Below are 14,394 nucleotides of genomic sequence, written 5' to 3'. Positions count from 1 at the left end.
AAGGGGCAGATAGGTATAGTTAAATTGCGATTGAGCGCTTGAAGTGGAGGGGATACACAAGAGTTGTTCACGTTATTTGACATTCGTAGAGGACGATTCTTAATTTATCATTATCAAGCATATATCCCCCTTCAAATGGTTAAAGTATATTAAGAAGCAACTGATCATCCGCCATTGAATCACAGTAATATAAGAACCTGCGATAATTTGATTTAACAAGGAGATCAAAAAAGTTAAAAATGATTATACAATTCAGTTTATTTATTAAAATCATGTCCTCTGATTACAAATAAGAACATTACCCACCTTGGGGTAACTCGCTACCATCAGCAAATATTTGTCCAACTAACAAATTAACCAACTAGTCCATCGTAGTGGTTTATTATGTCTTTGTACATTGTCGCAGAGCGCTACCTTTTCATAATCCATAACTTGCCCTAATTTCAGACGATAGATTGAACAAACGTGCTGACAATAATTTAAAAGGAAACACGAGTGTTCGTATTCAAGTCGATATACAGTCACGATTACTTTACATTAATAACATCATTTTCGTAATAACGTGTTGCAGCTTCCATTCATCAAATTTCAGAAATGAGATTTTAGAGCAAAAAGTTTGTATCATGACACGTTACAGTATATCAAGAGGACAAAATATTGTTAACGTAAAATAAAAACGCACGACTAAAAGGCTTCTGGGAGCCTGAGACTAAAAAAAGGTACCTAAAGCACAATACTAAAACAATGCAAAACAAAAAAGGGGAAACCATACAAATGTAATAAAAGTGTTTTAGATGACGAGAGGTCATGCATTACAATTCCTCCTGAGAAGGAAACGCGCTCAGCCACAGACGAGGGGGGTAAATCGCTGCGTGCATCAGGAGACGACGGCGGTGACGAGGACGCAGATCTTGTTGAAATATTTAAACCTGGAAAGAGAGCAAACCACACACACAAGTCAAGCGCCTGTTACACCCCCAGTGAACATGTTTCCATTTATAGACGATCTACATTAATTGTTTCATTATCATCATTAGCAGCTTTGGTGAAATATTTCACTATATCAGTTCCTCATTTTTACCAATACATGATTTAGGTTTAGCCCAATCATTGCCCATACACCAGCAGTGCCGACGAGAGGATTAAGAATTACGATTTGTCGCAGAACTCTTTTACGCATGCCTTTTCTCCCAGTTCAAGCATTTCACAGTTAATCTGGAGGTTTAGCGAAGAGCGACTGTCAGACCATTCCTCACTCAGAACTGAGACACGAAGCCCGTCTAAAGAGTGCATCAAGTGACCTTGGAACCTCCATATAGAGGATAGGTAATACTTCGCCTCCCATGAGAATGTTTCTAGCGCCGGCCTATTCTCACCTTGAGTCAAACGCCGGTGTGCGCCGCTTAGTAATAGCGAGTCGCTGGCGGCGGTGGCAACCTGTCGGCGTAGGGGTCCCTGGTACGGGGTAGGTTGTACATCGCGGGCCGAGAGATGGGGGACAGTCGGGAACGCTCGTAGGAGTAACCGTTACCGGCATGGGGCATGGGGGGAGGAGGGGCTCTCCGAATGGGACTGCGGTCCCTGGCGTAGTACGCGGACGGGGGAGGATGGAGGGGGCGACGCTCATATGGGTCGAGGCCAGAGGTCATGAAACGCTCCCTGACCATGGAAGAGGGGGGCGGGGGAGGAGGGGGTAAGGAGCCTACACGCCTCTCATCATAGGACATTATGCCGTAAGGGGCAGGTCGAGCCCTGTATTTCTCATAATAATCCACCACAGCATAGCTCTGCCTCTCGCGCTCATAAGCACGCTCTGGGTAAGGGGCTCGTCTAGGGGGAGGGGGTGGTGGAGGGGGGGCAGGGTACCCGTGATGAGGGGGTGGGTGACGACCTCTTAGATAGCTAGGGGGTGGGGGATCATGCCTCTCCCCGGGGTAGCCACGGGGGGGCCAGTAACCCCCCCTCTCAGGTGGGGGTGGGGGGTAGTCTTCTTCCTCCTCATACCTGGGACGGCTCTTTGATATCTGGACATGGATACGTTTCCCTATTAGGGGGAGAAATGCCAAAAAACATGATTAGGTGGAAGAGAGGTAGTAGCCAAATGTTTTAAAGTGTAACCTTCTTAAACAGCATAAATCTTACCCTGGAATTCAACGTTGTCTAATCCCTTGATGGCATCCAAAGCCTCATCGGAGTTGTCCATGTGCACAAATGCAAAGTTTTTGACAATAGCACATTCAGACACTGTGCCATACTCCTCGAACAAGGTGCGGAGCTCATCATCATTGCCTTTCTCCACGTTTGTTACGTGGAGTTTGACGGCTCCCTGGTTCTTCCCGCGACTAGCCTCAACGTTTATCGCCGTGCCGTGCAGCTTGTAGAGGTGCAGGCTGCGGATGGCTTTGGTGGCAGACTTACGGTCATCCATGTGGACGAAAGCAAAATTCTTGACGATGGCGCATTCTGTGACGGCACCGTACTGGGAGAACAATGCCTGAATTTCATCCTTGTCAGCCTCCCGAGGAAGGTTCCCAATGAAGATCTTGACCATCCTTGAAGCAGTGTTGTAGAAAGCCTGAGGTGAGAGGGGGAAATATCAATGATGAGACAGTACCAGCGACATAGTTTACATGACAAAGTATTGTACACTTGTTTTGGGCACCAAGAATGGGGCCTTGGGGGCTAGCCATCTAGGATGCTAGCTAACCACTTTTGCCAGAAATCGGTTGTATTCAAACTTCGAAAACACAGATAAGCTTATTATTTCAGCAACATGATAATGCCAAGGCAAAAAAACTTTTATAGAACCAAAAACGACAATACCTAGAAAACGGCGTCGAATATTGTATATCTCGTTGTCTAGGTACGTTACCTAGCTAAAGTAGCTAATTTAGCAAATGAGCCTAGCTAGCCACCCCAACATGCGCGTACCCGTCCGAGAAAATATACTCTAAAAAGCTTTTATTGCAAAAACAGAACATTCTTCAGTACGGGTAGAGATTCCAGTATATACCTTACGTCAATTTAAAATGTTTTAGTAGTAGCTATTTATTTATTTTATCGACCAAGAACGATTGAATGGATCGCTTACCTCAATCAGTTAGCTGCTTCACGGTCGTGAAAAAAAATGGCTACACCGGCGTTCTAAAGAAGCGCGCCTACAGAGCTGCGTTGTCACAGCTGATTGGTTAGACAACCATTGTTCATTGATTAGCCTGGGAATGGACCAATGGAACAATTTCAACATTTATTAGAGTAATTCAGACCACCAATGAGATTTGAAGTTGTTACAGTGTAGCCAACACAATGAGTAGGCAAGCGATACGGACCACTGGTCAGTCACATTAATTAGTTAACTACGATGTAATAAACTGAATAGCTTGAAACTGCCTATACAGGGTTATTTATTACCCTAGCTAGGTACATAATATTATTATGCTACTATTCGAACCAATTAATTCGAATGGTATAACTTAAATTAGCTTGCCTGGTATCCGTATTTGATTGAACACATATAGCCACATTTTTCTTTACTTTATTATCACCATTATCTGTAGGGCTAACAACCGTCAGTTTCACTGCCTCCGTTTTTATTTTTATTTGGCATGCTGATTACAGATGGCAGTCGATGATTGAAGTAAACCCTCCTTTCCCAAAACAGTTAATTGGGCATGCAGTTTAATCACAGATAAGTATTTGGTTTAACTGATACTGCATATTTATAGACAGTACTCACACGGTCATAAAATAGCCGTATGGGCCAGCCTGTTACAGAAAAGCGTAAGGAACTTGCACGGAGCCTGAAAGGGTGAAAGCAAAACAGTCGTTCCCTAAGCATCTAGCGCGATTGGGAAATTCCAGAATTTCACACCACAGGATCAAGGCAAGCATCAGTCACTTCCACTAGCGGTGCTATGTGTGGTGCTGCTGGTGCTGGCTGACGTTATGGTCGTCCCCTTACCCTTTTTTTGCACTCCAGTGTCCTCCGACACCGGTTATAGTTGGCACACAACTTGGTGTCAGTAGGCAATTAGTTGTACCCGTTCAAGTAGACAAAGCAAGTCAATCGTCGGACAGTTTATTACTGTACCCTGATCTTTTGAGACGCTGCGGGCAATTATACCGACAGCCTAACCAACTTTACAGGTAAGATATAGCAAGTTTGAAAGTGAACATTCAGAATGGTTTTGTTTGAACGAATGTCATATTTATCAGTATAATCTTAGACTAGCCTAGTGTTATTGGTCCTTACATTTGCAGATTGATATTTAACATGTTCACCTCTCTGTTCCTCTGCTTGTATGAAAAAGGCAACATTCAAAGCACAGTGGAATGATTTTCAGCCAGTGCAAGTTTTAGAGGAAATGCTGACTGAGGCAGGGTGTGTGGAATGATGCAATTCTGAGACGTCTTTCATTAAATAAGACCTACATAAAAAAATAAAAAAAATATCAAAAGCACCTTGAGATTTTGTACTGCTTAATGGAAATACTCTGAACATTCTCCCTATGGAATAGAGCAATATAATTAAGTATTTTTAAGTCCATCACCCTCTGACATCCTCTCTGAGCTGTTATTCTGTCTAGTAATAAGACTTATTTAGTGCCAGAATAACAAAAAGTAATCAATTTAATATTCCTCTGTTTTTCTCTTAGACCAAGTGAACCTGAAAGTGAAAGACAACTTTCCTTCAATTGCATCAGCCATCATAAGACCCATCATGGAGGTGTCTCAAACCGTGGAAACAGAGGAGCTGATGACCTGCCTCCAGATCCAGCTCTACCACCCCCAGCAGGCCTCCAGGGCTCTGTACTGCATGTTGCCTCTGGACACCAGACACAAGCACCAGGCTGAGGACCCAATGAGGCTGGGTAGGGATGCCCAGGCCTGCACCTTCGCTCTGGCCGACCCCCGGGTCTCCCGCAAGCAGCTGTCCCTGCAGGCCTACCGCACCTCCAACAGCCCAGACATTATATTTTCTGTGCAGAACCTGAGCCAGAAGGTACGCGCAGGGGCGGTGTGTTCATTAGGGCGATATGGGCGACGCACTGCCAAACGGGAAAAGGAAGGGATTTTTTTTCTAATCAATTATATCACGGCAACAGTAGTTATCAGTGTTCTAATCTAGACGTCTGATCTGCCACTAAATGTCCAATCAGGCTAAAGTCGTGCTTCAAATGGCCCCGCCCCTTTTGGGGCGATTTCAGTCAGGTTGAAAATCGGCCAGGAGTCTCTCATAGACTATCATGTAAAAAAAATTTTTTTTCAAATATCAGAGCTTTCAATACAATCTCTATGGGTTCCGGGAGGGCTTGCACTTACGCGCTTTCGTCATACGTAACATAAGTAACCATGAACATAACTAAGAAAAGAGCGGGTAGCAGCGTCAATCAATTCACGTACAACTGTCAAGATGGCTAGCTTTGCGAGGCAAAGATGAAACTGAGGGCTCCACCAACCCTGGTATTTTTCTTGGACTTGTCAACTTTGTGGCACAATTAGATGAGGTGTTTGATGACCATCTTAAAAATGCTAAAGTTTTCAAGGGCACATCAAAGACCATTCAAAACGAGCTACTGGAGTGTATGCTAGCGGTCATGAGGGAACATATTGTGGAGGAGGTGAAGTCGGCGAACTTCATAGCTATCCAAGCTGACGAGACCACGGACGTTTCTACACAGACACAGCTGGTGCTTGTGCTGAGGTACATAGATAGCAACCACAAAGTGCAGGAGCGCTTTTTTGAGTTCCTTCCCATCTCGGAATCAACCTCAGTCTCAATCGCCAGTGTGCTTTTGGAGAGACTGAACGGTCTTTTTGCCGACGACGAGAAAGTCAAACTCATTGCGCAAGCTTACGATGGAGCCAGTGTGATGAGGGGAGAGAAGGCTGGTGTGCAGCAAAAGGTGCGTGAGCATTTCAAGAATGTCCATTACGTGCATTGCTATGCGCATCAGCTGAATTTGATCATGCAGCAAGCTAGAACAGTTTCAGTACAAGTAATGTAGCCCCTCTCTCTCTTTGTCCCTCCCTGTCTGTCTCTTTAACACACACATGCCCAAATCAGTTCACAGTTGATGTTGTTTAAAATAGTTATTTTTCATTTAAAAAAAAGTAAAAAAATAAATAATAATCTGTTCATGTTCATTTTTACAAATCTATACAATTGGCCAGAATATGGTTGTTCATATTTACAAATCTATACAATTGGCCAGAATATGGTTGTTCATTTTTACAAAGCCATACAGATAGCTGTGTTTACCTTTTCTAGAAATTATTTTCAAATTCTGTTTTCAGGCAAAATGTCTATCACTGTTCATTTTCACAAATCTATACAAGAGGGCAGAATATGGAAGTCTATAAAAATTTCTTATTACCAATAACTTGCATCAATGTTTTCAGTAGCCTCTATCAAAAGCTCCTGCTTGCTTGTTGTGAATTATGCTCAGGTGCACATATTTCCAATTCAACCATGAGGCCTTTTTGAAGCAAGTAATGTGTATATCAGTATTGACTTATATGCTGCCCCTGTCTTCATGTTGTTGCTGGACATATCTTTTTTTTTTTTAATGTGTGTAGGTCACCTAAATCATCAGAAAAATTGCCCCCCCTGAGAATTTTTTCAGGAGCCGCCACTGGGTACGCGTGACGGTCAATGGGTCTGAGCTGGGGTTCTTGGAGAGGGCAGAGCTGCCAGATAAGGCCCTCATCCGGTTCGGGGAGTACGAGATGCTGATACGTCGTGAGAATGGAGAGGCGAGGGGGAGCTTTGAGGTGGAGTTTGGGGTGCTGGCAGTGCCCCCTTCCAGAGAGATGAGCATGCCAAGTATGGTGCCCGTCGTGGACACAGGCTCAGACCTTTCAACCAATGACATTCCACCCCTCATGAGCCATGGGCCAATGGAGATGGATGAGACAATCATGTACTGCGCTTCTTTCATAGATTAGTTTTACTACAATGACAGCCATATAGTTTTGATTATATTGTATTATTTTCTTTAACTAGAAGCGTTTTTCAAGAAAACTGCTTATGTTAAACATTCTGAAAGTTTAATCAAGCCATATGTACCTCAAATGTTGGTTTTATATTCTCCATTATATACCACTCCTCAAGTGTTATTCAGACTGTTACGTTATTTTATAAAATGTGAAACTAAAGCTTGTGAATATGACCCTTTTTCATGATACCCAAATAAGAGCAAGTATCAGAATTCAATGAAGGATGGGGTTAGGGTGGGGAAGGATACTGTTTTGTCAGTTTTGTAAAATGTTGATTGTAATAATAAAACTGTTTTATTTGATTATCATGTACTTGCCAAAACGTTTCACAACTAACTCAACCAAGGCACATTCTGAAAAACCGGCTATACCTGTATACGTTTGTCTACCTACGTGTTTGATGAGATATGACCCCAATTTTCTCTATTATCTTGGAGCTGAAGTTACAGTGAGCCAGTCAAACAATGTAAAAATTCAGTCGCTCGTATCTTTTCTCACAATCATATTTATTCATTGTATACTAACCTGAATCTAAATAGGCCATAGTAACTTCAAAAGAAAGGACTTATAGTCGGTGAAGACATATTGGTGAGGTCCCCTATCCCTAGGCGACTATCCAACCCCTCTTCCTCTCTTGCCTGGCAAATGTCAACAGCCACAGAACAACTATGAAGGCAGAGAAGGAGAAGAGAGACATGGCCACTAGCTCCGAGGCCGGTACGGCCCAGCGGGACTTGGGCCTGGACCTGACAGCTCTCGTGCTCATCTACCTGCAGGAGGTAACCCCCACTCAGCCGCCCCTCCTGGAAACAGCAGTAGCCTCCAGAGTCAGACAGAGAGGCCTGGTGGATGAGATAGCTCTTTCCCCCATGTGAGAGATCCAGGGAGTGGGAGCTGTACTTCTGGAGAAGGTACAGCTGGGTTAGAGGCAGTGCATCTCGTTCCCAAGATACAGGGCTGTGGGCAGGAAGTCGACAGAAAGAATATAAAGACAGATTTACCCAGTACTCCATTGTTAGACTGGTAGTTGGGATTTGAAATATCCAGTTATACTTTGATAACATCCATTAATCATCAATTATAAATGTGTCGTGATTGAGTGGTGTGTTGTCAGTTGCTTATTGTGACCTCACTAAAGAGCCCCTGAAGTGGAAAGGGGCATCAGCTCACCTGTACACAGAGACAGAGGGACACAGCAGCACAGTGTCCAAGGAGGCTGTGATGTCAACAGGCAGAGGTCGGACAGTCCTGCCGACATGTTTGTATGATGACCTCTGGGCCCCGGACAATGGAGAAACCTTGTAATCTCTCTAGATGTCTCGGAACCACCCCACAGGGAAGGGCCTCACTGGGTATCCCCTCTCTTGTGCTCACATTGAGGGTGTGTGCATAGCACAACCTAGGTAGAACAGAGGAAGTTAGGAATCAGCACTTCTCAGTGGATATAATAGGACACTACACCTCTCACTGTTACATGTAGAGAAATGTAATGAAACGTAAACCTGTAGTAGTCTCCTGCTCTTGCCTCTGAGGCAAATCTTAACTTCCACTTAGGTCAAACTTTCACTTTATCATGCATTGATGGCAATGGGACACCGAGTGCAAATGTTGCTTAAATAGACGTAAGGATTTGTCTCCAATGTAACTACACCAATCCTCTTCCTCTCTCCAAGTTCCCCACAGCGATTGCAACCCTGCCAGGCACCCCATACTGTGAACACCTCCCCTAGCACCTTCCCCAGCCTCACTGTTAAGTTATCCCTGGGCAATGGCCCGTGGTGGGCATCGGAGTGAAGTCCCAGAGCCCTCCATAGATTAATGTTCCTTCTTTCCCTGCTTGATGGAGCGCTCTGCAGACCCATGCCAAACCTTTGCCTGTTGGTTTCTGAGTGCTCTCAGTCCACAGCAGGTAACACTGAGGGGAGATTCACTCTTTCACAGTTGGTGGTGTCAGCTTTCAGCATACTGGTGGGGGCTCTACTGGTCTGGATCACTATTGGAGATGAGCTGTAGCCTATGTCTGAGATTCCCTGGAAGGTCCACTTGATCAAAGGGTGTAGGGAGGCACCAGGGCAGACCAGAGTGGCAGGGTTTAGGCTGAGTAGGGCCACAGTACAGGTCTTCCCAGTGACACACTCAACCAATGGGGCTTCAGCAGGAGAGACACTATGCCACACTCCAGACAGGAGCATGACCAATAAGGTCACAATAGCACAACCCATGGTCCCCCAGGGCTAGCTTCAAGTATTTATATGTCTGTTATGTACCCACACAGGCATCCTAAGCAGTTCTTTAGCATTGAGTGTTCTATTTCAATGCCTCTGTAGTTCCCCAGTGTTCTATTTTGAAGCCTTTTACTGTTCTGTGATCACAAACAGCTGTGACATCACAATCATCCTGTGAACTGATACAGTGCCTTAAAGGACACAGAGGATATTTTGTCCATACTCAATCATTGAAGGCAATAAAGAAATCACTTCAGACGTGTTCATAAAAATTAATTACTTCATTTCTGATAATTGGACTGGTAAATGAAATATACATTTTAAATCAGTGCTTTTAAGTAGTCATCTTTTTGCCGTTGAGCATGCAAGGCCATACAACACTTTGATGTGACAGTACATTTAACATTACATAACATGTTTTTCAATAGTGATAATTTAAAAAAAGCATTGACGACAGGTCACTGACGCCACTTCAACTCAAGAGCCATCTACTCAGCAGATGACTATGCAGCAGTCAGTCTTAGAGCGGGGCATGCCCAAGACTTCCTGAAGAAAGAAGAGTTGGTACACTTCTTTCCCCTCACTCACAAACTTAATACTTCAGTGGGAAAAAGTTAACTTAGACACAAAATGGCACGGAGAGAGATAACTGACCATGATGAGCAACTGCAACGCCTGCATAGGACAGACCTGGAAGCACCCAGGCACAGCATACAAAACCCTGAAGAGCAGTGTCAGGGCATCAAGATGAGCAGAAGTCCACTTCTGTACCAAACTCTGGAAAGAAGACAGTGGCCTAGAGGGGAAGAGAAGGCAGAAATAGGATGGAGACAAGTATAATAAAAAGGGTATACTAAGCAAGGGAATATGTGTCCATACAATTCAAAATAAATTCTACATTTAGTATGAACAACATGACACTTAATCAAATATTTCATTATCGACACCTACATGGTTTTACGATTCTGCTTAAAAATAATTTCCCAATACCTTTGAGCAGAATTCCACTTCTGTACCAACCTCCTGTGCAAGGAAAGCACACAAGATGGGAGAAACAAGATGGGGATCAGTTGGACAGAAAAGGATACAAAAAAGATACTAAGCATGGGCAAAGTATGTCATCAAATGGGGGAGTGGGGGATTGGCAGAATGTTCTTAAAACACATAATCCACTGTTTTATTTGATAAATCATACTTCTGTATAAATGAACATCAATTAATTTAACATTACCTCCACATAACCTCATTGGACAGTTTAAGACACCCAGGCTTACTTACCTCAGAACAGCAGTCTCCTACAGTACAGTGTGTCCACAACACCTATCCACAGATCATGGTTCTAACAACCTACAAAAAGCAGAGATGCTAAGAACACCAGGGCTAATATTATCATATATATATATATAAATAAAATGGGAGAGCGCATAGTGAGAGCAAAAGCCAAAACATTACATATATTTAAGAGTGACGTGAAGAACATGGTAGGGTATCCAGTGGTTGAGAGATGGGGAGTGTCATTGTGCAATTAAGCGCTTTCAGAGATCGCAAGAGACTTTGCCATCGCAAAGTTCAAAGTGGGTAATTTCCCCCACTACTTTGAATATAACATTAAAACGTGTTCAGTAGAATGGACCGAAATGGCATAGATTAAGTTACAGTGCTGATGTATATTGGCTTCCACTGACTACAAAGAGTATGGTCATGAAGGGTCTATAATAACGAGGAAAGATGGGAAAGTTCAAAGTGACAATATAGTTCAAATCAGTTTATTAAAATGCTCTAAAATCTGTCAAGAAAATAAAATCATACATAAACGCAGCTTTGGGGTATCTAGGTATTTTTAAAAAAAGAAAAGAAATCAGCATATAATTTAACAAAAAATGTCTAAATCAAATTTACATTGGTAGTTAAGTTAAATCACTATGCCGACAGTTGCGTCGCAAAACGTCTTGAATAACGGTAAGTACCACCCACAGCCAAGATCTGACCAATTAAAGCGAAGTTATACTTAACACGTTGTTGGACTGATTATGCAAATGATTGTGTGGTTTATTTCTCTAACTGTAGCTAGATACAGCTCTAAGTATCTTTGTAACATTCAGGTTTACCAAAATTACATAAATTGCTCTTTAATTCATATTAAAATATTCCATTCATGAATGTCACAGTTTTGGGTTTTCATCCATTCACATTACACTATGACGGAAATAATTAGGCCTATATGGAGCCCTTAGCTGTACTGCGTCAAATCAAAATAGACTAACACCTCAGAAATGGAAAAAAAAAAAACTCTGCCTTCGGTCTACGCCCCAAACAGTTAATGAATCTCAAACAATCAAATCAAGCAGAACAAAAAAAGGTTAAACAGTTCAAGCAAGAGGACGAAACCGAAGACATAAAAGCGTATTATTTTTTTTTAAAGTATGGGGTGACCGCAAGCAATACAGTGTCTTCCAGTAAGTCGCAGGTGAACGCAACGCAATCCGCCACAGGCGAAGGGGGGGTATAGCGCCACGTGCATCAGGAGACAACGACGATCTTGGCGGATAATTTTAACCTGGAAAGAGAGCAAACCACACAAGTCAAAGCGCATTTTACTCATGGAGGAACGCGCTCAGGTTCAGTAAAAACGTCCAGCATTCTTTAAAGGCATATTAAGATTTGGAGAGTTTATAAAGGCTAAGGAGATGGTGAAACAATGTCTTAGGAACTTTTCTAGACTGGTATTTTAAGCGAGACATTTATCGTCAACGTGAGGATTAACCCCCAATTCAAAAATTTGTTTTAAAGTGAGCTAGATATGGAGTGGACATGCGTAGTGTAATATCCTGTCTCTGATATCTCACCTTGAGTCAAACACCAGTGTGTGTTCAGTAAGAGTAGCGGGCAGGAGGCGGTGGAGGGACCCTGTCAGCGTAGGGGTCCCTGGTACGTGGTAGGTTGTACATTGCGGGCCTGGACAGAGGAGAGAGCCGGGAGCGCTCATATGAGTAGCCGTTACCCGCGGGGGGCATGGGGGGAGGAGAGGGTCTTCTGATGGGACTGCGGTCACGGGAGTAGTAGGACAGAGGTGGGAGGGTGCGACGCTCGTACGGGTCGAGTGAGGAGGCCGCAAGGCGCTCCCTAACCATGACAGAAGGGGGTGGTGGTGGGGGTATGGAGCCAAAGCGCCTCTCATCTCCATAGCCTGAGAGGCCACCATAAGGGGCAGGGCGAGCTCTGTACTTCTCATAGTAATCCACCACCGCGTAGCTTTCCCTCTCGCGCTCATAGGCACGCTCGGGGGGGTACGGAGCTCGTCTAGGGGGAGGTGGTGGTGGAGGGAGGCCAGGGTACCCCCCTGACATGCGACCTCTGTAATGAGGGGGCTCAGGCTGCCCCCTGTCCCCGGGGTAGCCACGAGGTGCTGGCCAGTATGCACACCTATCTGGTGGGGGGCCATAATCCTCTTCCTCCCCTCTGGGACGGCTTTTTGACATCTGAACGTGAATACGTTTGCCTAAAGAGGAAAACGATGATTAACAGTCAGACAGTGACATGCAAAACAAAAGTCCATATTTAACGTCAGGACTTCCCAGCAGTTTAATAGTGAATGTTAAATGAGGGTCTTAGTTTCTTACCTTGGAAGTCAGAGTTGTCTAATCCCTTTATGGCATCCTTGGCCTCATCCGAGTTGGACATGTGGACGAAAGCAAAGTTTTTGACAATAGCACATTCTGTGACTGTGCCATACTCCTCGAACAAGGTGCGGAGCTCATCATCGTTGCCTTTCTCCACGTTGGCCACGTGAAGTTTCACCGGACCCTGGTTCTTTCCCCTGCTTGGCTCCACATTGATTGGCCTGCCATGAAGCTTTAAGAGGTGCAGGCTGCGGATGGCTTTGGTGGCAGACTTACGGTCATCCATGTGGACGAAGGCATAGTTTTTGAACTTTGCACATTCTGTCACTGTGCCATGTTGAGTAAACAGCGCCTCGATCTCATCCTTTTCGACCTCGTTAGGGAGGTTTCCAATAAAGATCTTCACCATATTTATTTCAACGCAGAGCCTGTGAGAGGAGAGGCATGTCAATATACCAGTTATGCTGCAAATGCGTGATGGTGAGTGGGCGGCAGAGACAGGAAATTAAATTATTGACGTTACCTAACGTTAGCAAGCTAACGTAGTCTAGTGAAATGTAATGCATACTGGTCCAACCGTTACCAAATGCTACATAGCAAACAAACGTTGTTCAATGTCCAAGTTCAACACATTTCTAAAGCCGGGTAAGCTGTTGTCCAGCAAGCAACGTCATAAAGCCGGACGAAAGTGGAGTGGTTAGCTAGCTTGCTAACGTTAACCGGCTAGTTATGGAATATCGAAAGTAGTCAAGACTTCCTCCATGACAGCATCCACTGGCAAAGGGTGGCTAACGTTAGCTAGATAGCTAACATTAGCTACCTATATGATAGCTCAATAACGACAAAAATACGAATGGCAAATTCATGTATCGCAATTATCGTAAAGCAAGTTCAACTAGTGATTTTGGCATAAAACACTTCGAAATAACGAGTACATTACCGTGGCAACATTGATTAGCTAACAAACTCACCTTACCGCTAGAACGATGACGAAACAAGATATCAACTCACGTCAGTTTTCTGAACTAATGCGACATGGCCCGCCCACTGAAAGGTTTGATTGGTGAATGGCCTTGTCCGTATGTTATTCACCGGTAAACAAGTAGTTTGATTGGAGAAACTGGTAAAACGAAATGAATTTAACAAAATCACAACAGACCAATTCTGTTCTTTTTTACACTAATTGGTCTTTTGACCAGTCACATCAGATCTTTTCACATCAGCTCTTTTTCTCAGAGCTGATCTGATTGTTCAACAGACCTATTAGTAAAAAAAGATCAGAATTGTGCCACCTGTGTTAAGTCACGGAATTTTGCTCATCTTTTTCAACTCATGTTCTGCTCAGTGCTATTTGGAGATGCTCACACATCTCAGAATACGTACACCCAAATAATTAATTTTCAGACAATTTAAGTTAAAATATTGTATTATTTACACTCATATTATGTAAAGCATAGGCAACATTGCCACGGGAGATGGAGGGACATGTCTCCCCCAACATTCAGAACAGGACGATTCTCCCCCCTCCCCCAATCATTTCTTTATTGGCC

General features: G+C 43.7%; 3 protein-coding genes across 6 annotated transcripts; 1 reads left to right on the top strand and 2 right to left on the bottom strand.

The window, feature by feature from the left end:
• Nucleotides 1-238: 238 nt before the first annotated feature.
• On the bottom strand, nt 239-3,135 carry LOC311113182 (RNA-binding protein 4B-like). Of its 2 annotated transcripts, none has more exons than XM_084156370.1 (4): nt 3,092-3,135; nt 2,143-2,575; nt 1,377-2,044; nt 239-929 (listed from the first exon to the last, which is right to left on the bottom strand). In XM_084156370.1, exons 2-3 carry the CDS (start codon nt 2,549-2,551, stop codon nt 1,404-1,406), a joined length of 1,050 nt encoding a protein of 349 aa, XP_084012496.1. In that variant the 5' UTR covers nt 2,552-2,575; nt 3,092-3,135; the 3' UTR covers nt 239-929; nt 1,377-1,403. The 2 variants fall into 2 exon arrangements, with proteins under 2 accessions (XP_084012496.1, XP_084012497.1); XM_084156371.1 differs by having other exon boundaries at nt 2,005-2,044.
• Nucleotides 3,136-4,079: 944 nt separating this feature from the next.
• LOC311112621 (TRAF-interacting protein with FHA domain-containing protein A-like) lies at nt 4,080-7,220 on the top strand. Its single transcript, XM_084155769.1, has 3 exons — nt 4,080-4,146; nt 4,656-5,002; nt 6,604-7,220. The coding sequence occupies exons 2-3, from the start codon at nt 4,721-4,723 to the stop codon at nt 6,946-6,948; spliced, it is 627 nt and encodes a 208-aa protein (XP_084011895.1). The 5' UTR covers nt 4,080-4,146; nt 4,656-4,720; the 3' UTR covers nt 6,949-7,220.
• Nucleotides 7,221-7,492: 272 nt separating this feature from the next.
• On the bottom strand, nt 7,493-13,842 carry LOC311113184 (RNA-binding protein 4.1-like). 3 transcript variants are annotated; one of them, XR_014610973.1, is made up of 8 exons: nt 13,816-13,842; nt 12,845-13,272; nt 12,071-12,723; nt 10,503-10,571; nt 10,215-10,247; nt 9,879-10,020; nt 8,170-8,398; nt 7,493-7,956 (listed from the first exon to the last, which is right to left on the bottom strand). XR_014610973.1 is itself a non-coding variant. In XM_084156374.1 (4 exons), exons 2-3 carry the CDS (start codon nt 13,251-13,253, stop codon nt 12,095-12,097), a joined length of 1,038 nt encoding a protein of 345 aa, XP_084012500.1. In that variant the 5' UTR covers nt 13,254-13,272; nt 13,816-13,842; the 3' UTR covers nt 10,484-10,571; nt 12,071-12,094. The 3 variants fall into 3 exon arrangements, 2 of the variants coding, with proteins under 2 accessions (XP_084012500.1, XP_084012499.1); XM_084156374.1 differs by lacking the exons at nt 7,493-7,956; nt 8,170-8,398; nt 9,879-10,020; nt 10,215-10,247 and having other exon boundaries at nt 10,484-10,571; XM_084156373.1 differs by lacking the exons at nt 7,493-7,956; nt 8,170-8,398; nt 9,879-10,020; nt 10,215-10,247; nt 10,503-10,571 and adding an exon at nt 10,975-11,781.
• Between the last annotated feature and the right edge of the window lie 552 nt (nt 13,843-14,394).

Source organism: Coregonus lavaretus, assembly GCF_964263955.1.
Source record: "Coregonus lavaretus genome assembly, chromosome: 39".
Classification (NCBI taxonomy): Eukaryota; Metazoa; Chordata; class Actinopteri; order Salmoniformes; family Salmonidae; genus Coregonus; species Coregonus lavaretus.
This window is presented reverse-complemented; position numbering and strand designations above follow the sequence as displayed.